The 24,984-nt window shown below is 41.0% G+C and overlaps 1 protein-coding gene across 2 annotated transcripts in view; it reads left to right on the top strand.

The window, feature by feature from the left end:
* Positions 1–22,838, top strand: part of LOC146976032 (cGMP-inhibited 3',5'-cyclic phosphodiesterase 3A-like) — a 71,982-nt gene extending 49,144 nt beyond the window's left edge. For both annotated transcript variants that reach the window (XM_085795545.1, XM_085795546.1), the window contains 13 exons: positions 1,793–1,938; positions 2,114–2,229; positions 2,322–2,565; positions 2,661–2,737; positions 4,204–4,400; positions 4,633–4,770; positions 5,441–5,552; positions 6,527–6,634; positions 7,695–7,894; positions 8,443–8,646; positions 8,872–9,033; positions 18,929–19,196; positions 21,632–22,838. In XM_085795545.1, coding sequence (XP_085651671.1) covers positions 1,793–1,938; positions 2,114–2,229; positions 2,322–2,565; positions 2,661–2,737; positions 4,204–4,400; positions 4,633–4,770; positions 5,441–5,552; positions 6,527–6,634; positions 7,695–7,894; positions 8,443–8,646; positions 8,872–9,033; positions 18,929–19,196; positions 21,632–21,948 — 2,289 coding nt within the window. In that variant the 3' untranslated portion in view covers positions 21,949–22,838. The remainder of the gene's footprint in view (positions 1–1,792; positions 1,939–2,113; positions 2,230–2,321; positions 2,566–2,660; positions 2,738–4,203; positions 4,401–4,632; positions 4,771–5,440; positions 5,553–6,526; positions 6,635–7,694; positions 7,895–8,442; positions 8,647–8,871; positions 9,034–18,928; positions 19,197–21,631) is intronic.
* The last annotated feature ends 2,146 nt before the right edge of the window (positions 22,839–24,984 follow it).

The following is a 24,984-nucleotide window of genomic DNA, read 5'->3' as shown; positions in this document are numbered from 1 at the left end:
ATAGAAAATAGATATTTCTACCAAAAGGGGAATGTACAGCAATGTCCTATCAATTATAGAGAAGCACAACAATATTAAAATAACCCATATCCCTCCATCAGTCTGTTCAAAAGTTTCCATTTTCAGTTGTAGACTTGCAGTCATTCACTGTGTAGACCCTTTTCAGTCTCTGTACCCAATGATTTATGGTCCATAGTTTTGTATCTTTCCAGTTAACAGTTATCATTTTCGTAGCAATCAGTAAAAGTATCTGTAAAATGTATCTTTGCTATAGCTCCCAGTAGGAAAATCATTGGGTTTAATTGCCCTTTATTAACAATTTGTTAATAAAGGGCAGTGTTGATAAAGATATAACCTTAGCTGTACTCTGTTCTATCTGGACCCACCCAGTTTCAGGATCATTTCTAATCCATGTCACTGCTGCATTTAACTGCGCAGCCCAATAGCAGTATTTAAATCTGGCAGGCCCAGACTCCCCTTTTCCTGTGGCAGAAGAAGAGATTCAAGTCTCATCCTGGGTCTCCTTCTCTCTGACAGCATTATTTATCTAGTTTATAGCAGCTTCTAAACAGATTCATATTATTTCAGATCACACCACACATTGTGCACAGAACACTGTAATGTTATAAGATTATAAGAGGATTGTTTCTCTGTAGTGTGAAAAAGAAATCATTAAAGAGAGCATCAGCTACAATATCGTTGCATTGCAGTATGTTTAAGATCTGCACTTAAATTGTATTTTGAACAATAATAAAACTCACAGTAGCAAATGTAGACATGGTTCTTTCACACACTATTAGGAATCTTTGATTAGATTGTAGAAGGATATAGATGTGAGATTTATGTATTTGTACATTTGCATGTTAGTGACAGTGTTTGTATAGTTGTCTGCCCTAAGAAGTGAATAGATAAAGAGAGATGAGACACTTGTTTTTTCTATGTGAAGTTTGAACCTCTGCTGCCCTCTGTATTCTGCTCTACCCCTGTGATCTGTGTGTGTGGGAGGGAGTGTGTTTGCATGTGAGTGTGTGTTTGAAAAATCCACAAAGTGTACAAATATAAAAGCTGACAAATAACTGAGTTTAGCTTGTGGCTTTACAACAAACTTTACAACATTGGATAGATTGACACCACAGGGGGAAAACAGACATGTCTCCTTTCTACTTACCATTCTGCCTTCCATATGCTTAAAAAAAAAAAAAAACAGGAATGAGCTGGAAGAACAAATATGGCATCCCTCTAGTTTTTTTTTTTTTTTTTTTAAAGTATATTTTTTGGGCTTTTTCACCTTTATTTGATAGCACAGTGAGATAGACAGGAAAGGGGGAGGCAGAGAGAGGGGGAATGACATGCAGGAAAGGTCTGCCCGACACGGGATTCGAACCGGGGCCGCCTGCGTTGAGGACTGTGGCCTCTACATGGGGCGGCTGCTTTAACCACTGCGCCACGCACCGCCCCATCCCTCTAGTTTTTTGATGGTGGAGAAAACAGCTATTGTAATAGTTGTACATTTTAAATATGTCTCTTTTTCAGCTTATTATCAAATGTTGTGATTTAATGGCTTTTAACACCTTGCCAGTAGGACTACAGTCGGAAACTAGCCGTTGGCTAACACTGGCACCTTTACATTTTATTATGTTCATTAATGTGCATTGTCCTCCTTAAATAAATAAATAATTAAATAAATAAATTGTGATGATTTAATGTCAGTGGGTATAGAGACCCAGTAGGGACTTTTCAGCTTGTCTCTGTGAATAATGTATATGTGTGTATTTTTGTATTTGCGTTGCAGCGTCTAAGGCGAAGTCTGCCCCCAGGGTTGCTGAGGAGAATCTCATCAACATGGACCACCACCACCTCGGCCACGGGGCTGCCCACCATCGAGCCGGGCCCTGTACGCCGGGATCGCTCCGCCAGCATCAAACACACCACAGACAGGTACGGTCATATCTCTGAGTGACTCACACACACACACACACACACACACACACACACACACACACACTCACTGAAACCATAAGGAGCACAATAGGTTGGAATTGTAACAAATCGAGATGACGTGTCGGGGTCACAGTCACTTATTGATCTTGACTGTTTCCGTGTATAAAACCAGTGAATCATGGAACAACTCAGTGATGATGACCATCTCAAAGAGCCGCTCCATGTCTGCTTCCTGTGCTGTCCCTGTCACCTCCAACCATCTCTACAGCAAACCACTGGGGAGACCAGGTGTGTGTGTGTAGTGTACAACGCTACCTTTGTGTATACTGGGGATTTTATGAAGGTTAAAGAAAAATCATCATAGAAATGTTCTTTTTCAGGTTTCCCCCCCTCCAACATATCACCTCTGGGCTCTCCGTGCCCGTCTCCTCCCGTCCAGGGCACCCCCGTCTCCAGTCCTACGATAAAGACATGTCCAGTACAGCTTCCTGAGCCGGCTCAGCCACTAAGAGAGCGGGAACCTGGCTCTGTGGCCCCCAAGAGCCATCACAGAGCCTTAACTCACAGTCAGAGCGCCCCGAGCTCCACCACCCCTCACTGGCGGCCTCCATCACTCTGCGGCAGGTAACGGTCTTATCCCAATAAGCAGAGTAGAGCGAATGAACAGGGTGGATCCGAGTTTGTCCCTTGAACGTGTTTCTCTGCTGTGTTTCTGTCAGCTGTGGCAGGCCGTTCAACAACCGACTAAACCATGGAGTAGAATCTGTCGACAAAGGAGACAGAATACCCCATCCAGGTAAATAGCAGAGAAGGTTTGTAGGTTTGCAGCTGGAAAACATGACAATAATAAAAAGAAAAACAATTAAGATCACACAACATAACCAGCTTGAGATCGGGCTCTACCTCACACATATGCACCTATACACTCAATGGAATAGCACCTTACAGAATTAAACCACTGACACAGCTTTTTTCTGACATACATTGTAAAGTTTGTACCATAGAGTCAAGTAAATGCAGCTTAAAGGTCCAGTGTGTAATAACTGGCAGGGTTTATTTTTGAATATACTACCCATGAATATATTTAAGGGTTGTTGTCCCTCCGCTTCGCGTCGGGCCGAACTACGCCCCTTAGCCGTGGTATAATGAGCATATACCACGGCCTGTCGTGATATATTGCTTTTATAAAACGGTTACCAATAATGACAATATGAAAGAGGGATACGCAATCAATTTCATGTAGTTTTATTCAACCAGAAATACATATTATTCAATAAAATAGCCTCACTGTGAAAAAAAATAGTCCCACCTCTCCAGACGTTAGCTCCAAATTAGCTCTGCACTGAAAGTCACTGCTCAGTCCCCTCTACCGTTGTTAACCCTCCCCGGAGGTGAAAGTTCACCTTAAACATGTGAATTCAACTACTTTAGTCCATTTTTTAACATCATAAAAACATCAGCTGTCTTTGGCTACGGACTGCAACAGTCCATTGTCATGGATACATGACAACAACTTCCATTCATACCAGTCATACGTGCCTGACGCAGAGTGATAGTTTACGCTGTGATAAGGCTTTAGAATAAACCACGGTTAACAACCAATCAGATCACCGGATTTCACCTTTCCGTTTTATAAAAGTGTATAATCACTATAAAATAAAATTTGATTGGTTGTCATAGCCTTATTATTCTTCTTTATACATATAGCAAGGGTCTTGCTTTAGAGAGTGTCGCCATCTTGCGCCGCCATGTTTGTACGGCAGCCCAAACTGAAAATCCAGCTAGAGAGTACCTTTTTCAAGTTTCCATGCATAAATAAACCAACGAAGAAGGAAAGAAGAAGGAGGAGGAAACAGCAGACATATTGTAAAAAGGTTTAGATCTTCACCTCATCGCTCCATGCTCCTGAAATATTCCCAATCGTAGCAGTGGTACAGTAAACAAGTTTTTTTGTCCTCGGATGCCACCGTCACTTTGCTGACGGGAGGGGTGAGTGCGAGCGATTGAGTGAGTGCTGCAAACTAGAATCTGAACGCTAGATATCACGGTTTTACCCCCCATATTACACACTGGACCGTTAATAGGAGAGCAGTGTTTCCACAAACACAACACTGTAATGAAGCTTGAAGTTTCCACATTGACAGACATATTTGTGAATTTAATGACAATATTATGTTGTACTGCCTCATTTGCCCCATCTTCTAATTCGATTCACTTGTACCGATCTTCTCTTGAAACGTCTAATGCCCCTGCCCACACCAGACGAGCGAGCAGTAGCCTCATCAGACTACGACAGCACCTACGACAGCACCTACGAGACCAACCACAGTGACAGCAGTGACTTTGCACAGAATGAAGAGGAGGGAGAGGGAGGCAAGAAGCCGCCTGAGGCCAGGGAAGGTTGCAGGGAATATCCACCAGAGGGCATTGTTCTTCACCCACTCCTGCCATCACCAGAGGTAGGAGATCGAACAGGTTTAATGTGGCATTGACAAAATAAGCCTCTGTTAGAATGAACTTTGAAATGTGCTTCAGGATTCCTCCAAAGCAACATGTACGTTACTGCCATTATTAGATATGTCTAAAGATAAGATAAATCATTTGAAAATACTTGTAGCCCTCCAGGCTAAAATATATACAAAACTGTACTGCCTTCTCCTCTGTGCCTCCCCCTCTGCCTTCACCTGTCAGGACAAACCCATCTTGGCCCCGGAGCCTCTAGTGATGCCAGGGCTGGAGCCTCTGATGAGTCAACTCAACAACTGGAACTTTCCCATTTTCAGTCTAGTGGAGAGGACTCAGGGCAAGACGGGCTGCATCCTCAGTCAGGTAAATGCTTATTAGCGAGGCTGCGACCTGTCCATGTATGAACAATGCCCCAAAAAGGAACTATTGACAGAACTTTTCCCGTTAATGTAATTAGCAACTTAATGTGGTGATGACAGTAGCTTTCAATGCAGTAGAGCATGAATGCAAAATATCAGTGACAGATACAAGTATTTTGCGAAGCTATAAATATCCAGAGTAAGGACTGGGTGTCATTCAGAACTGCAGGATTGTCTAGGTTAACAAGCAGATTTCAATTCAATTCAATTCAATTCAATTTATTTGAAGTGGGACAGTGCAAGTTCATGAACGAAACATAAAATCGTAAACAAGCCGGATTGTAGCCACAGGCTAATTTCCATCCGTTGTCCCATACATAGATGTTCCCTGGTACAAAATACAATAAATAAAAACAAAAGCATGTTATAAAATAGCAGCATTCAATTGATCGCTGATTGGTTGTACCTGAAAAAGCTTCTCAGATACAGTGCCACTAAAACGCATTAATGCAAAACAAGAATATACCTTTTACGATGAGCCAAAGTAATACTGGGACTTAATTAAGATTTAACAACCCTCCTGCAAATTGATATTCAGAATTTATTCATGTAATACTTTTAATACATGCTGGATTCTCGGCAGTGATGCTGTTTCCCGTGTGTTCTCTCTCCAGGTTTCCTATAGGCTCTTTGAGGACACAGGTCTGTTTGAGACCTTCAGGATTCCTGTACAGGAGTTCATGAACTATTTCCATGCTTTGGAGAACGGCTACAGGGACATCCCTTGTGAGTAGAAGATCCCCTCTACTGTACAGTATGTTCACATGAAGTATTACTGTGGAGCATTTACCTTTATCTGCCACAAGGTGGATGTACTGCTTTGTCAGAGAATCGAAGGCACCATTAACTGTAACAATAACAAGCATGTTCCCTTTCAGTTTCTGGCATGTATATATTTTTATTTTATTTATTTTTTTTACAGTTGATAATAATAATATCATGTGGTTATATTTGGGTTTAATATCAAAAGAGGATCAAATCTATGGTGTTTATATCAATTCATGAAAAAATAAATTTTTACCAAGAACATGTGACTACAGTCAGAACAGTTAGAGGCTGTGGTTTTTAATGACGTTACCTGTACATTTTAAATTAAATATAAATAACTTCTTATACTGTAGATATCCTTTTTTCATAGCCTTTTTCATAAGCACAGTATCTGGGAGGCAGTTATTAATTATGCACTGTGAAATACTAACTGTCTCTATTGCTCATCACAACATGTGTTGTTTTTGCATTATGTATCGTGCAGATTTTACCAAATTCATCTACAGAAGTGACTTATATCTATATCCAGCTTTAGGATCATAGCATTCGACTACTATCAATATCAGTCCCTTTCAAAGAAAGAATTTCATCCCTAAATGTTTGAAAAGGGTTAGGGGTTACAGTTACCTGTGTTACGGCACTTCAGATATAAAAGTGGAGACATTTGCAAGTTACACAAGTCAGAGTTTTTTTTGTAAAAATCCTTAGCACTGATGTGATGTCAAGTACAGTAACACAGGAGCCTCGTACTGAATTTATTTCAAATACTCTACAGATGCATGAGTAAAAAAGGGGCTTTGTTTTTTCAGCCTTATCGTGTTCAGCTGTAAAATGATTTAAACTGAGCAGTGGCATGAATGAATGAGATGTTATTACAGTGGTCTTAGTGCCCTCCACTGGTGTCAGCAAGAATGTATTTTTACTCCCTTCAGATCACAACCGGATCCATGCCACTGACGTGCTGCATGCTGTTTGGTACCTCACCACTCAGCCTGTGCCAGGCCTGCCCTGCCTGCTCACTGAGAATGGGATACACACTGGTGAGGACTTCATACACACATGGTGGTTTCTCATGACAAAACTTCCAGGTCATTCCCACGTGCCTCTATTCTGGATACTGTAAATCTCTATTGTTTTGTTGTTGTTGGCTATAGTGGTGTAAATCATCAACATGCATTCATTTTTAATCACTTTTTTTTTTTTTACGTCTTAACAAATCCAACCTCTGTGCACCCATCAGCCTTAGCGGTTCAGATGCCAACCATGAACCACAAAGGTCACAGAGGGACTGAAGATGTAAATTAGTTTGAAGCTATATTGTGGCACATGAAATGGTGACATTTATTTAAAGCCCTTTAAAAAAAAAAAAAAAAGAATATTAGTATTGTCATTATTATTGTTTTTCCTGTATCTCCTGTTATCTCTTTCTCGCTTTCTCTTCACTTTCTAATTCATTCATTCATTCATTAATTTTGATTTATTCCATTCATGGTATACATTCTTCACATGGTTGCACATATTTACATAATGTACACATTATCACCATGAATGAAAAGGAGCAGGATGAAGAAAATGTATTACTTAATTAAGTCATCAAATGTAATTTTACAAAAGAATTACAAAAAAAAAAATGTTTGTAGCATGAAAATACTTGTATCTGGATAAAACATGTACTGTAACACAGCAGTTGTATTAGTGTTGCACACATCCACTGAGGCTTTCAAAACAAACAGAAACCGAGTCACAATAGGTAGGCAGTTCACAGGCAGTGTGTACACAAACAGAGGATGAGTGAGCACACAATGAGTTACTTATGTACATATAGTTGAATAATTAAGGTCTTCCTTATTGGCCCTGACCCACAGTCAGCTCATACAACTTCAGCAAATGTTTCCGCCTTTTTTATTTACACCCCTTTATGTAACAATTTCACAAGCACAGTGTGATAGCAAATTATGCTACAGTACACCCACCATCACTCTTCACTTGCTATATTTATTTATTATTTATTATTTCTCTATCATTGCCATTTGAGAAACTGATCTAATCACACCTTAAGTTTTATAGTGAGAAATCAAAGTGGCCTCTTTCTGCCTGCAGACTCAGAGAACGGCATTACACCCGGTGCCACAGGCTTCCTGGCATCCAAGATGAACTTTGTGCTGGAGGAAGGCTACGGCTCCCTGGCTGGCCTTATCCCAGGCCTGGAGCTCATGGCCCTGTATGTAGCCGCTGCCATGCATGACTATGACCACCCTGGAAGAACCAACGCCTTTCTAGTAGCTACCAGTGCACCACAGGTAAATAAATTGGCATTCCTGCAACTTCAGGACTCTTAAGAAGTCTCTGCTTTTACTGTATGTGGACAAAGAGCATGTGTAGACTCTTACCCTAAACAAACACCAAGCTGTGATATGTGCTGCAATAAGCCAGATGTAATTTATGTATTATTGAATTTTTTTCTTTTAGATTAACAGAATTTCTGACATGTTGACAATTTTTCAAGTCTGCCTTGACAACTGCTGCCTGGCTGGTCCATTTCTGAGGCCCTGACCATTGCCGCGCAGTAGCTATAATTGTATCTTAAAGGGATAGTTCACTCAAAATTCAAATTGCACTCATTATCTACTCACCCTCATGTCGACTAAGGGCTGGGAGACGTTTCTGAGTCCTCCTTGCCTTCTCTGAGTTACAGGGGGTCTCAGCGTAGCAGTGCATGCCCATAAAACAGTTGCAAATGGATACCAACTGTCTTCGTAACAAAAAGACACACCAAAAAACGAGTGCAATTTGAATTTTGCGTGAACTATTCTTTTAAGTTCACTTTCTGTCTTCTCCTCTGCTGCAGGCCCTTCTATACAACGATAGATCGGTCCTAGAAAACCATCATGCAGCTTCAGCTTGGAACCTCTTCATGTCTCGACCCGAGTATAACTTCCTGGTTAACCTTGAGCACGTGGAGTTCAAGCGCTTCCGCTTCCTAGTCATTGAAGCCATCCTGGCCACTGACCTCAAAAAGCACTTTGATTTCCTCGCAGAATTTAATGCAAAGGTAAAGATAGTAATCTGAAATCGTGACCATCCAGAAGTAGTTACTGATTATCTCTTCTCAGGTTCTTTTATTTAATATTTTTGATCAGTTCCTGTAGTAAAAATTACCTTTTCGTGCAGATTGTCCTAAATTCATGTTGACAACCAGTCAGTAGGGAATTTCTTACAATCCATGAGTGAGTTTCTCTTTTTTTAACACATAACCTCCCTGTGAACATCTCCCCAGGTGGGTGATGAAAGAGTGTCCGCGATTGATTGGACCAACGAGAACGACCGATTGCTGGTGTGCCAGATGTGCATCAAGCTGGCTGATGTCAATGGACCGCTGAAGTGTAAGGAGCTACACCTGCAGTGGACGGAGGGGATCGTCAATGAATTCTACGAACAGGTATGAATATGAAGATATCTGCAAACTAAGGGGACCAAATGGTTGTTAGCTGCTCAGTCAGTGGCATTTGTACAGAGAGAGACGGCAATGTACACAGTAAGACCTAAATATATCCATGTGCAAAACGTGTTGCTAACAGAAGCTAAAAAAGACATTCAGCTGGTACTTTTTTTGCAAGTTTGGTGGACAGCGCAGTCCGATGCAGGACAGCGCAGTCCGACTCAGGCCAGCGCAGGCCCTCCCCTCGTCCCTCCTGCCGCCGCAAACGGCAAAGGGGGAGGAGACAGGGCGGGAGGGAGACAGGAGGAGGAGAGAAAGGCGTGAAGTGGGATTAACACAGCCGATTCGGATCTTCACCAATCAAATGAGCTCCTCTCCTCACCTTTAACTGCGCCGCGGGCGATGCGCACTGCAAGTTTGTCATTTTTTATACTTTGACATGGACGGAGGAGACAGCGACGCCAGAGGCCGAACCTCTCCCAGGAGGAAACAGCTGTTTTGGTCCGGAGGTCCGAGCTCAGAGTGACCGAATAGTGAGTTTACTAATATCCTTAATTGATCTGATACACTGAGAACCGCTGCCCAGTGTAAAAAACAACTAATAAACTAATAAAGAAACTCACATTTATTCAAACCCTGTGTAAGAAAGATGAGAGGTGTACACTAATCACAACATAAACAAACACCATGGTAACAGGAATGAAATCAGGGTAAAGGACGCTCTCTCTCTCTCTCTCTCTCTCTCTCTCTCTCTGTCTGTCTGTCCGTGTCTCTTTTTTTTCTGTGATGAGAGATGCTGAGTATAGGCTATATACTGACTCTCTGATACCGAGGATGTTGTGGTGGGCTAAGAGAGATGATGATTTGTGTTTTGTCTGCGTGACGACGCGGTCGCTCACCCGCTAATAAATTAATAAGTAAATAAATAAATAAAGCGGATCACCCTCAGTCCTGCTCTTGGGACATCCGCAGCTGCTTTTTAGTGCCAGTTCGTCCCTAATTCAGGTGGAGTTTCCATTACGCGTGCCTTTGATCTGACGTCAGATGTGATGGGACAATCTATATAGATATAAATTCACGTGTTGATTCCATTAGTTGCATTAAATAGTGGTTATTGTGGATATTTATTGCATTGAAATGTGCCTGGAACTGTGGAAACCTGCCTGTGAGGTCTTGGTGACGTGTGTGCACTGCACGTCAGTCAGCCAAACTTTCACTGCATTTGACCTGATTTGAGGTGGCGAGCTTTCAGCGCACCCTTGGCGGGACAAATTTCGCACGAAACTTCCACTGTGCCAAGCTGAATCTGTGACGCCTCCCCCTGCTGCGCGGCCACACCTATCTCAGCGCAGCGCGATCTGCCAATCTGCCAATCTGACCTTGCGCTAGGCTGCGCTGGTCGAAACTTGCATTACACCGGCTGCGCTACCTTGCGCCACCTGCGCTGCGCCACCAAACTAGGGCCCACTGTAATAAATTCTCCCTTATATATAATATAATGGTGAGTCCTTATTGGGGGGTGTAGTTTTTGGACTGCACTGCAATACACAAAGATGTGTTTTAATCTTACCCAAATGGGATGGGACTCTATAAGTGTGAAAACCTTCTCTAAAAACTGTTTCCCTTGGTTATAAAATTAGGGTTTATTAGAGGACTATTGTGTTAGACTGCTTTAGTTTTAACTCGGTGTTGACAATAATCTGCAATCTGTTTATTAAAGCATCAAAAACAAACAAATGCTTAATTAAATGAAATGGTACAGATAAGTGAAAAACTGAAAGAAAAGCATAATTATTTTACAGTGTATCACATTTTGTACACATGTGCAAATGTGTCAGTGCAAAGCCCTTGAAAACCTAACTTCAGATCAAATATCTAGCTATATAACAATAATTAGTCCAAAAACAAGAAATCACACACAATGAAATAATATATACCGTAAAAAGGGATAAAATGGCATTTTAATTTTCCATTGATCCAAAGGGGTATTTCTCCTCCTTCTTCCCCAAGAAGGCCATGGGTCAGTCAACCACATAATAGCACCTCTGCAGATCAGGGATTGAGGACCCTTCAGCAGGGTATTTTTGTGTTAAGTGCATGTTCCCTCTGAATAGAAATAGAATATTTAGAACAATTTCTAGCTCATGAATTTGTGAGAGACTATTGTAGACAGATGCCTGGCAACAAATCCTGATCGTAACTAGCAATGCCTCTGATTGGTGAGTTCAAGTCGACAAAGATAAAATCTGATTAGCCAGAGAGCTATGATTACTTGCCTAGCAACAACAGGCTCTAAGTGGTGTTGCGCTAATTGGAGACTCTTGAGCCAGAATGGAAGCAATTGCAGATTTTTTTTTCTCAGTGTATTTGTGCACAGTTGAATTTTGTTTTGTTTGTTTTGTTCATTCAGTCATTTTTTAATGAAGGGGATTTGTGCAAGTAAATCAGACCACTGTGTTTCTGCTACGAACCCTCTAATCAGAACTGTGCTGATAAAGAAAATGTCCTCCCTCTGATCTGTGTCTAATGCTTAGCATTCTGCCAGTTCTCTCAAACCTTCTGTTCAGTCCTCATAATAGCTTTGAGAATTATGTATGTCCTATGAGCGGGAGCATCGGGGGGTGGATGAAGTGAGAGAGAGCGGGTGAGAGACGGAGTAAGTGCGTATGTTTTCCTCTTCAGAAGGGAGAAGGATGACCTAAATGTGTCATCCTTGACAGCTCTCATTCACAGCCACACAGGAAGATCACAAGGACAGGACTCTGTGACAACACAGTCAGTACGGATGCGTGCGCACACGCACACACACACACACACACACACACACACACACACACACACACACATACAAATGCATTTACATTATGCTCTGCAATGCACCACTTTGATATTCCAAACATTAGCACCCAACCCATGTTCTTACCATACATGCACACACATATTCATCTCTATCAGGAGCCACTATCTGATCTGCTATCCAGGTTTCTGGTTGCCATAGCAATTAAAGCTTTGCCCCTCTGACCTCCCACAGTAATGAATTGCATTGAAAGCCCTGACATTAGCAAACAAACACCAATGCACAATACATGACTGTCACAATGTATGAAAGTACAACACACTATGGGCCGGATTTACTAAAGGTTTGCGTGTATTAAAACTTGTGCACAGTGGTTAGCACTGTTGCCTCACAGCAAGAAGGTCCTGGGTTCGAATCCCCGGCCGCCCAGGTCCTTTCTGTGTGGAGTTTGCATGTTCTCCCCGTGTCTGCGTGGGTTTCCTCCGGGTGCTCCGGTTTCCCCCACCACTAAAAACATGCCAGCTAGCCTGATCCTCCAGTCAGTGCCCCTGACCAAAGGCACTGGCTCATAATCTGGAGTTGGTCCCCGGGCGCTGCACCGTGGCTGCCCACTGCTCCTCAGGGATGGGTTAAATGCAGAGAAAGAATTTCACTGTACTAGCTGTATGTGACAAATAAAGTACCTTTACCTTACCTAAACGTGATTGCACGCGCAAACACACGTGGAACCTGATCTACTAACCGGACGCACCGAGGATTGCGTCCCTCACACGGGCAGAATAGCACGTGCAATCCATTTAGCGTGTTTGCCTTGATGAATATGTAAATATGGGCGTTTCAGCCAGAACGTGCAAAATACTGGGAGGAGTAGATGCCAATTGATTTATTTAGCGTGTGCAATGTGATTTACCAAACCAGGAAGAGATTGCGGTGGCTGTTTTTGCGTCTTTATTTAGCACGTCTGAAAACCATGTACTAACTGATACAACTTTGCCAAAACGTATGCGTTTATTGATTTGATACCTGTCAGAGCCCCATGATCTTACATCTCTGCATTTCCTCACGTCTGGGTAATTCTGTAACAGTTTTTCAGCCGTGTTAAAAGTCTTTTATGCGCCGTTACGCACGGCACACGTCTGTCCTGCAGTGCGCTCCTCTCCTCTCCTCTCCTCTCCTCTCCTCTCCTCTCCAGTACCTGGCTGCTCAGCTCCGTCTCTCAGTCCCGGTCCCAGACTGAGAGACATCACCGCTGCCTTCACCCGTCTTTGATCCCTCTGGTCAGTGGTCAGAGCGTTTAGATCCGTGTGTCCCACCTGAGCTCTCTATTAATCCACTGGATCATGGGCGGCACACACACACACACACACACACACACACACACACACACACATTCTAGGTGTGTGATTGTCGCTGCAGCTGCTCCCTGTTCGTCACTATATGACGAGTTGGGCCCCGTAGCGATTTGTGTTTATTTATCTAAACAGAGCACGAGAGAGATGAACACACATGCTGTCATTGTAGCCTATGCATCGGATCAAATGTCATTCTGTTCCTTCGTCCATCCAGCTCTCTGTCCACTCTCTCCATGGCGGAAACGATACCACGCGCAAAACCCTCATTTACATATTGTGGTTTGCACGTGTTTTCATTTAGCGGATACTCTTAGTAGATCAGCTGTTTTGCGTGCACTAACCAAACACGCAATATTATAGCGGGCGCAAACAATTTAGCTCCCGCTATCTGGGATCTTAGTAAATCCGGCCCTTAGTAACATAAAGCAGCCTAATAGAGTCACCTGTATTATCAACCGAGAAAATCAATTCATACTATTCCATTTTTCATTTATTTTCTATCAAGATCAATGTGAAAACAAGTCAATCAAACAGCAGAAGAAGTCCAAAGATGTGACCCAGACACCTTGGTTTTTATAACACGTGTTCACTACAGCTCTGTCTCTCTGGATGCAAAATAGAAACATTAATAAATAACAAATATCCCAAGGATGAGGACAGAACAGCTACTCAAAAATAATTACACTGAGTATTTAGAGTATGTCGGACTTTATATTAACAGTGACCTTGTGGGAATGAATACACTGATTTCAGAGCCATTACCGTGGAAAGTTTCTGCAAACAGTCCCATTTACATGACTGATACCTACAGAACAGCCAGTGATGTTTTTCTAAATGTAGACTTCTTGACCTAGTTTCAAGAGGCTGTACCCAGCGGCAGTGTGTCTGGGATGTTCTGTGTGTGCCAAAACAGTTGTACAGGGGACAAACTGTATCTAAGTTTTAACAACTTGAGCGATATCGACTTTATCCTACATGCAAGAGCCGAAGATAATCTGAATCTCACATATCAAAATGTAATTTAATTTCTATGATGTGGTTCTCTCAATTATGGAAAAATGAACATGCGGAGTAATGGCCACAAAATATTACAGAACAATAGAGAAGTTGAACATGTTTTCAGTGTAAAAGACTGTTAGTAATTTAAAGTCACCTATTATGTTTTTGTAGGCTATGGCTTCATGTGTTCAATACTTGTTCTGTTCTTCATGAGGTGAACAGCTTCTGATACCAATAAAATGTTTGTATCCATATGGTTTTTTTTTTTAAGTGTTTTATTTCACACCAGTACACAGTAACCAGACAGAACAAACTCATACATCAACATACCAAGACAGCAACAACACAAAAAACAACAACACCTAGCCTGAAAGGGGGATGGACGAAGCATAGCTTTTAGATTTCCATCCCCATTTACACACTAAGACACCATCAAGACATACATAACAACAAATAAATAAATAATTAATAATAATAATAATAATAAACAGAAAAAACAAGCACGCAGACAACCAAACAAACAAATAAACAAACAAACAAAAAAAACATTGCGAACTCCCTCAACAGTCCTAATTTAATTTAATTTAATTTAATTTAACTTAACCACTTAACCACCCCCATCTTCCCTATACACGTCAAACATCTGCTGTTTAAACTTTCTTTTAAACTCACTTAGACTTTTACTGATTCTGATGTTTTCAGCCAAACTGTTCCACATAGTTACTCCACAAACTGAGACACACATAGATTTAAGAGTTGTCCTTGTGAGCTGCTGTGCCAGTTTATGTTGACCCCAAAGGTCATATCTCTTGGCACTTTCCCTTTCACAGAAAAGTCCTTGAATAATTACAGGTAATTGATTATGCTTTGCCAAATAGGCAATTTGTACAGTTTTAAATTTAATCAAATCTAAGAATTTCAACGCAGCTGCCCTCAAGAACAAGTCATTAGTATGTTCATTGTACTTTACATTACAAACAATACGAATAGCTCTTTTCTGTTGGATGATCAATGGGTGCAAATTGGTGGTATTGCCCCAGACCTCCACACAGTAGTTCAAATAAGGAAAAACAAAAGCAATATAGTGAAAGTAAAGACTGGTAATTTAGTATATGCTTGACTCTTCACATGACACCAACACTTCTTGCAACTTTGGAAAAAACATTTTTTATCTGAGGTTTCCAGCACATTTTTTCATGGATTATCACTCAAAGGAATGTAGTTTCTTCAACTTTTTCAATTATTACATTGTCAATTTTAATTTGAACCGGGACATCAGTTTTGTTTTTACCAAATAACATAATCTTTGTTTTGTCGAGGTTTAAAAATAATTTGTTCAAAGTGAACCAGTTTTTCAGCTTGTTAATTTCATATGTGGTCGTTTCCAGGAGTTGTTGTAAATTTTTACCGGAGCAAATAATGTTAGTGTCATCAGCAAAGAGTACAAATTTCATCACATTTGATATCAAACAAATATCATTAATATACAATATAAATAAAAGAGGGCCTAATACCGATCCTTGAGGTACACCACAAATGATATCCCTACAGGCTGAAACATAATTATCTATTTTGACAAATTGCTGTCTCTCATTCAGATAGCTTCTCAACCATCCTAGAGCAATACCCCTGATACCGTAACGCTCTAGCTTGCTTAACAAAATTTTATGGTCTATTGTATCGAAGGCTTTTTTAAGATCAATGAAAATACCGACTACAAATTTCTTTTTATCAATACAGTTTGTTATTTCTTCAACCAAGTCTATTAACGCCAAAGCGGTTGATCTCTTTTTCCTAAACCCATATTGGCAGTCTGAAATTAAATTATATTTCTCAATAAATGCATTCAACCTATTAGCAAAAAGCTTTTCTATAATTTTTGAAAATTGTGAGAGGAGTGAAATGGGCCTGTAATTTGTAAAGAGATGTTTGTCACCTGTTTTGAATAATGGAGTTACCTTTGCTGTTTTCATTTTACTTGGAAAAATTCCTGTTTCGAAAGACAGATTACAAATATATGTGAATGGTTTAACAATTTCGGCCATGATTTTTTAAATTATTGTCATATCAAAATCATTAAAATCTGTGGATGTCTTGTTATGACAATGATTTAGTATACTAGTTATTTTGTTTTCATTTGTTGGTTCAAGAAACATTGTATGTGGATTTCGCTCCACTAATTCCCCTGGTGACCCAAAATTTACCGTTCCACTCTCAATGATTTTTTTAGAGAGCTGGGGCCCAACACCCACAAAAAATTTGTTAAAACCTTCCACCACTTCCTCCATATTTGTAATTAATTTGTTATTTTCCATAAAGTAATCTGGGTAAAAATTCTCTTTTGTCCTACTGATAATGTTATTAAAGCAGAAGTAAGCGATCCGGTCGTTTTGGCTAATGCTGCGTTCCAGGTAGGCTTTTGAAACCGTAAATTACAGCTTCAAGTCACAACTTACGACTTTGTAGCGTTTCAGGCAACCCACTCGTGTTGTGAAAGTGCACTATAACGGCCACTCGTAACTTCCGACCCGTGAACTTGTACCAGATTGAACTGGTATGACTTCACAGGTCGGAAAAACACGAGTTACGAGTTTCCTTGAACGCACCATAACAATCCTCGTCCCTACGTCACCACATTCACGGCGTCCCTTGGCTGCACACACAGCCCTGCATGCCGTTCTCTCTCCTCATTGGATAAAAACTGTAGGATACGATAAATGTTTTCTCCTCGGCTCAGAGCAGAGCAGAGGGACTGACAGACCCGTGTTTCGGTCCAAACACTCTATGTAAGTGATTGCTGTTGGAAGATATAACTATTTAAGACTTATATTAACACAAATATATCACTTACTTCTGCTTTAAGTACTTTCCATATGTCCTTCAAATTATTTTTCTTACTTTCAATTAAGTTAGCATAGTAGTCCTTCCTACAGGTCCTCATAATAGTGGTTAATTTATTTTTATATTTTTTATATTTCAGTTCTGCCTCCTTGGTTCTATATCTAATAAATTGTCTGTATAAATGTTTTTTCTTTTTACAAGCATTTACCAGTCCTTTTGTTAACCATGGGCTGCTTGTACTTTTATTTTTCAGATTGACCTTTTTAAGTGGACAATTCTTATCATACATTCCTGTAACTATTTCTAAAAATGTATCATAAGCTGATCGTTTTCTTTCAAAACTGGATCCCAGTTTTGAGCTAATAGGTCAGCTTTGAATGCATCAACTGATTCTTCTGTTCTTATTCATGTGTATTTGATATATCTTTCCATAATCTATAGTTACGATCATACACCATAAAAACAGGTAGATGGTCACTAGTATCATTATACAAAAGCCCACTGACTATACTATTATATGTAATGTTGGTGAAAATATTATCAATCAAAGTGGCACTTTGCAGGGTTATCCTACTAGGTCTTGTAATTGCTGGAAACAAACTCATAGAGAACATCGTATCAATAAAGTCCTCTGTTGGTTTGTGTTTCCTGGCATTTAAAAGATCTATATTATAATCCCCACATATAAGTAAATCTTTCTGGGTGTTTGAAGAAAACAGCGTTTCCATCTCTTCCTTAAATACCTCTATATTCGCTCCAGGAGCCCTGTAAATACAGCTAACTATTATATTTTTCTGTTTTCCCATACATATTTCCACTGTTATGGATTCATACACATCTTCTACAGCCACAGACATATTTTCTATCACCTTGTAATCAAAGTTTTTGCCTATATATAGCGCAACACCACCACCATTTTTACATTCTCTGTTTGTGTAAAACATTTCATACCCCTTAATTGCAAAATCTGTACCTTTGTTTGATTTTAACAAGGTTTCAGACATAGCTATTATGGTAAATGGTGAATTAAATTGGTCCAGACAATGTATTATAGAGTCATAGTTTGCATAAAGACTTCTGCAATTGAAGTGTATAAGAGATATTTTATTTTGAAGATCCATACATTCATTAAATTTGGTTTCTGAGTAATATTTACAGCTATGATTAAATTTTGCATAGAAATTATTATCTGGATCAATCTCATCCATCATACTATAAGGTTTGTAGTCTGTGAACACAGAAGTTTCTATTTCTAGATTGTCGTGTTCCATCCAGAAGGAGTTTTCATTCACAACATCACTCCCCAGGGAAGTATGAACATCAACAGACATACAGCAAACTTGTCCAAATTAATGGGCATGATGGGAAGTGGTCGGACAGTACACTAGGCAGGGAGCAGCCGCAACACATAAAACAAACAAACACACAGACAAGAAAACAATTGTGAAAAAAATACACACACCTCCACACACATCCACTTGCACAACATTACACTCAACCCCCCCCCCACACCCAGAGATCCACAAACAACACACACACGCAGACAGACATTAATAAAATAACAACAAAGAGCAAAGCTCGATAGAGAAAGAAAAAGAGAAAAAAATAAAATAAAAGCGGAGCTCCACAGAGCTCGGTCTGCAAACTTAAGCTTTAGGGGCTGTGATCATGATTTTGCTTGTTACCTTAACCCTAACCCTAATTTTAAAAAGCCTTAAAACTCTATTCATTACTCATAAAACAGTTTGCATTGTTTAAATTCAAATATGTGGCATGAAATCTTAAGATGTGATGTTCATTGGATTGGAGACGCTATTTCAAGACAGTAACTGAGACTGTCTTGAAATTGTCCTGTACATAGATTTTATTGATACCTGATTTATTTGCCATGTTTGTGCTCTTCTAGGGTGATGAAGAAGCGAGCCTGGGCCTTCCCATCAGCCCATTCATGGACAGGTCCGCGCCGCAACTCGCCAAGCTACAGGAGTCGTTCATCACTCACATTGTGGGGCCTCTGTGCTCCTCCTACGACTCTGCTGCTCTTATGCCGGGACGCTGGGTCGATCCGCCAGAGGAGGAAAAGGAAGTTACAGAAGAGGAGGAGGAGGAGGAGGAGGAGGAAGAGGAGGAAGACACGGCGGATGAGGATGCATCGACATGTTCTGACAACTCTCGTATGTCAACCTCTTAGTTATTAATGTTGCCGAGAATATGTCACTGATTCTATTGAGTTGGATATGTCCTCTAATGATATCTGTCTCAGTGAGCACTTACACAGCTTACATCACTTGATGAGACCTGAGGAGATTTGACTGCACTTGAAGAGAGTGTCTGATTCTTTGCTCATCTCTCAGGGAAAATGAAGGTCAAGTAAAGATTCAAAATCAGCACTTGTTGGTGGAGGTTTTTCTTTTTTGAGATTCACAAAAGGAAATCAATCACTGGGTTGAGTCTGAGAGGTTTTGATTTTTTTTAAATCTTGGTGGAGTTGAAAAAAGAGCAGGGTCGAATTAATAAGCCCATGTGAAGCCATATCCAAGTACCCTGCTTTATTCAACATGTGCACCAAAATTAATTTCTAAATGGGACGTGAAAGGGCATTGTTCCTTGATTAATATGAAAAGGTGGTTTCAAATTACAGAACTGATATCCACTTCATCGTTATTCATAATGCTGGCTGCACATTGTGTATATTATTGTGTTTTGTTAATTGATAGTTGATTTAGCTACGTTCTACGTTCTGAATGGCCCATGTAAAGATACTGTATGACATTCTTGGAAATATATTTGTTCCTTTTCTTGCCTGGTAGATGAGATGAGAGGATTGATGTGGAGCTGCTCACATCAGATCAGCAGGTCAGATTGTGGATGTTCTGTGCAGCTTCCACGTGTGAATGTGTGTCGGTGTGTGTGAATCTGGCTGTGATATGTTGAGCTAGAGCTTAGTACAAAGACTTGAAACACAGGGGGAATTAAAGCCGCAAGCGGCGATGATCGGGCCCTCGCTCACCAATGCAACCATGGGGGCCTGAGGCATGCGGGGGCTGTGGCACAAAGCGAGAAGGGAGAGAAAACCTGGCAGGAAAAAAAATGCAATATTTTGTACATCCACCAGGGGTCGTTAACCAGATGTGGGCAGGTGAGCTCAGAGGGAGACCAATATCACACATATGAAGTTTCGAGCAAATCTGGGGGCCGTAGAAGGGTAAGCATATGTGGGCAGGTGCGTTCAGGGAACCTCATCATACTGTAGGAGAAAATCTGACAATGTTGATGTAAATTATGGCACTTCCTGTTTCCACAAGGGGGCGACATGAGTGAGATTGCCTACGAGCATATGGAGGCACTGAGGTGGTCATCCTTGACTTGTATCAATTTTCATGATGATACAAGTTCATTAAAGACATATAAACGTATTTCCTTGGCGAGGGATTGATAGTGGCCATGCTGCCACATGGTTGCTGTTACTCGTAGCTTCACAGCGTTCATGATATCGCTTCACCAACTAGTTCTTCATGTTTTAGAAGTGGAATGAAATTGATGGGGTCAACTAAGGCGGCACGGTGGCACAGTGGTTAGCACTGTTGCCTCACAGCAAGAAGGTCCTGGGTTCGAATCCCCGGCCGCCCAGGTCCTTTCTGTGTGGAGTTTGCATGTTCTCCCCGTGTCGGCTAGGTTAATCCTCCAGTCAGCGCCCCTGACCAAAGGCACTGGCTCATAATCTGGAGTTGGTCCCCGGGCGCCGCACCGTGGCTGCCCACTGCTCCTCAGGGATGGGTTAAATGCAGAGAAAGAATTTCACTGTACTAGCTGTATATGTGACAAATAAAGTACCTTTACCTTTACCTTAGGTGTCATCAGTACATGTAAAAGAAAAAACTGGTCACTTCTTGTTACCACTGGTGGGTGCTATGAGTGAAGTGGGATGTTAATACATTGGTCGATTCAGGGCGGAGCCATCATCAAGTCCAGCAAGTTTGAAGCTGATCGGATAAAGTACGTATGTGGGCGTTAGAGCTGTGCGAAGTGAAATGGCGAGCAAAGGAAAAGTCGCCAAAATTCGTAAGGCCCTAGAAGCCACGCCCTTTGACCTACAGACATTCTTTTAATAACTTTTGATCAGAATGGCATCTAGATGGTCTGTAGCCAATTTGAAGTCAATCGGATGAAATCCCTACTGTAGGAGGAGATCAAAAAGGTCAAAAGTTCAAATTAAAATGGCCGACTTCCTGTTGAGATTTCACATGTCGTTAAGAGGATTTTTTGTGTGTCTTGGCATGATAAATATGTGTACCGGTTTTTGTCCGCCTACAACAAAGTAAGCCAAATGGAGAGGGTTTTTTTAATGGCTGTTGTATTTATGTTCAACCAGGAGACTGGGATCACAGGTGTAAATGAGCATTGTTGCTTCAGTCTAGCTTGTTTCACATTGTGTATTTTCTGGTGATGCTCATTAACATGCATTGTCTTTCTCAAAAAAGCAAACAAATTAATCAACCAGTCGTTTCATTTAACATTTGGAAAACAAGCATATTTCTTAAAATGCCAAATTAATCATGTATCATCATGCACTTTCTAAGGAGATGTTTAATTGTTTTGTGTCTGACAGAGCGGCAAGAAACCAAAAAGGTGAGCAGAAGAAAAGTGTTTTGCCAGATCACACAGCATATTTTGGAAAACCATGAAATGTGGAAAAGAGTGATCGCCACAGAAGTCCAGGAGGAGGCTCAGAAAGGAGACCCGAACTGCATCAGCAGCCCCTCTGATCCAATCACAGCCATCCACGAGGAAGAGGAAGAGCAAGCAAGCAAAGAGGAGTCGTCAACCGACGGCCTTGACGAAAGGGAAGAGGTGCTGGCTTTAGAGGAAGAGGAACTCCTTCCACAATCAGAGACTTCAGGGGAAAAAGAGGACGAACCAGAGTGATATGATGAACTTTGACCTCCCCTTAAACCAGGAATCTGAACGTTGTCTAAAAATGTTTGTTTCTTTCCTAACTAAACTCTTGATATGGTAGCCAGCACATCACTTTGACACAACACTGTAGAAGATGTTTTGGGTAATATGTGCCTAACAAAAACAGGGTTTGAGGACAGGGATGATACATGCCCAGTGCATCCATCAAGGAGAGAGAGAGAAGGGGGGGGTGAGCAAAAGATGTAGTGAATAAGAAAAGGAGAATGATCGGGACTGTATATGTTTTCGTTGTAGTGTTTGTTTCAGTCTGAATCTGATGCCCTGCTCTCACCCAGGCTGCCCATCCTGCACTATGAGCCAACCATGCTGATTCACCCATTCACTCCACAAGTGAGTAATACACTGTCACAAGCCCCTCCACCACCCTTCTTGTTGCCCCCATGCTGTCAGCACACTGTGGAGCCCCCGGCTGGTTGAGATGTGCAACAAGCCCCTTCTCCTTGAAGACAATGGGATGAAAGCCAGGGAAAAGACTGTGTCCACCGAGGCTCAGATGTGTGTGGATTTCAGAGGGAGATTGGGAAAAAAGAGAGCCATTCGTAGTACATTGTGTATCCAGAAACACACCCACACAAGCTTCAGAGAGACACACACACATGCAGTGCTACAGTAGAAACACATTCCATACACAGAAGTGATAGAAGTTTAACAAAGAACCCTGTTGCTATAAAAGCTTTATTCTCACTCAAAGAAAAACATACAAAACATGTTTTGTTCATGTCAAACAATGCTTGTCCCCAGTCGCATGTTTTCTCCCTGTCTTTTGTTACTCAGAGTCCAGCACACAAACCCATTTCCAGGGCACACAACTCAGGAAGGCAGAGACCCACAGAGAAAAAGGACAAGGACCTTCAGTGTCCTCATCCTTTTAATTGCAATTGCTTCAATTCGATTTTCTTTCTGTGCAGTATGAGATATTATTGATTAACTGATGTCGCTAGATGCTTGGTTCCCTTTGTGCAAGACAAAGGGGCCGCGAGGTAAACAGGATTATTGATCCCATTACACTGTCCGTCACAATTTTATTACGCCATAACGCAGCAGATCCTGCTTGTTAACCACTTTCAAATGAACACACAAGACACAAAACTAGGTAATAACGTTATGTGTTTTGTTAAGCAAATATTGTTTGTATCCACATTTTTATGTAACTTCCCAACTTGTTTGGTTAATCTTTAAAGTAATGTGCTCTCTAATGATAAGAATATCTTTATAATTTCTAACCTGGTATGTAGGCCAAATGCTTCAGAAAGTGAGTAATCCAGTAAGCCATAGTGGCCTGGGCCAGAGCTGACTCACAGCTCCAAATCACCTGAGCGGATTTACGTCAATAAGACATTAAAAAAAAAAAAGTGGCAATGGCATTGCCTGCATATTGCCATGCAGGGGGTGCTGTGTTTAAGAAACTTTGTAAAAGTCGCAATCAGATCTGTAATATTTGAATTCCCAAGTAAGGAAAGTCATATTAAAAGAAAATGTTCATATCTTACACCAAACACAGAAAACAGACATGCTAGTGTGGAATGCAGATGTGGTTTATTATTCATTTATTAAGATCAATTTAACAAGACAGGTTTAGAATTAAGTGCAACCCTCAATGTCTCAAATTCTATATTATGTGTCAAAATACAAATGTTTTCTTTGCTGTGTGTCTTCGTTCTCAGTCAGAGTAAATAATGACAAAGTTGCAAGGATGTTATATATTGAAGATGTCTGCATAGTTTCTCAAGGCAAGCACTTTACAGACTCCAAACTCCTCTGGATGTTTTTTCTTCATTTGAAGCCCTCACTTACGACACAGCTCACGGCTTAACATGTGGTGTCATGCTCTCCTTTGATGTCCTCAGAGATTCAGATTGGTGGTAATGGAGTTAAAGTGTGGACAAGGAGAACAGCGTTAGTAATGAGGCTTAGTAATGAAAGACGAAGGAGGAAAAGAAGAAGAGGCTTTTTAGGTTTGACTTGTAGCTGCTTACGAGGGGTCACAGGGGCTTCGGATCTTTTTCACATTTCTGCAGATTCCACTAGATGTGACTCTTTGAAGATGAGCCAGTTTGTTCTGATTCAAAATCATGTGATGGTTTACATTTCCAAGTCTGCAGGGGGCAGATTTAAGGATACTTTGTGTCTTCATTTACCGCTGTGGAGCAGGCGCTGAGTGTCAAAACTGCAAACTGAGCAACAGCGCATGTTGATACACCTTCTTGGATTTTGACAACACTTCTTGATGGAGGCTGCCTAAAACCTAAGTCTGGCTTAAGTCTGGCTTAATAGGTAGGGAGTAGAGTGGGATGTGGTTCTATCTGCTGTGACATTTTAACAGCACTGATCTGTGACTCTGAAGCAGGAGCACTGTAGCTGGTGGGGAATCTGCATAGCTGTACAGCAGTTGCAGTAAAGAAAAAAAGACTAGCTGATGTGCATGAGATAATATACAATGCCCCAGACTTCTGAGATGTGTCAAGGCTCCTTAAACATTTGCAACATAGTTATAAACACATCCTTTAAAGCCACACAAGTGGACTAAAAGTAATCGGTGACACTGGACACTGAAACTCGCTTAATTTCCAAAAAGAGGCTAAAAGATAGAAATGCAAATCTCCTAAATACATTCACTAGATAGCAGCAGACTAAGGGACAGATTGAACAAGCTTGTTTGCGGAGACTGTCTACGTTTTTACTGGCTGAACTTGCCCTGCTGTGACCCAATTTCTTAACTCAATTAGAGTTTGCTAATGTTAATACAGTCTAAATCCTGAGCTGTATCCATTCCACTGTTATCAAAATGCCCATTGTGCTTAGGAGAGCTAAACTGTGCAACATAATGCCCTTGACTGCTTATTCCATGTACTTACAAAAAAAGGTTGCACTGGTTGAGCTTGTTTTTACTTTTATGAAAAAGAAACCCTGTGCTAACCAAAGCCTGAGCTTATCATCCATGTTTCAGTTTAAATCGAATGCTCTTGATAGGTGCTTTAAGTCTGT

The sequence above is a fragment of the Trachurus japonicus genome, chromosome 13 (genome assembly GCF_045865225.1).
Source record: "Trachurus japonicus isolate A0001 chromosome 13, Traja_1.0".
NCBI classification, from domain to species: Eukaryota; Metazoa; Chordata; class Actinopteri; order Carangiformes; family Carangidae; genus Trachurus; species Trachurus japonicus.
The sequence above is the reverse complement of the archived record's forward strand: the minus strand, read 5'-3'. Positions and strand labels throughout refer to the sequence as shown.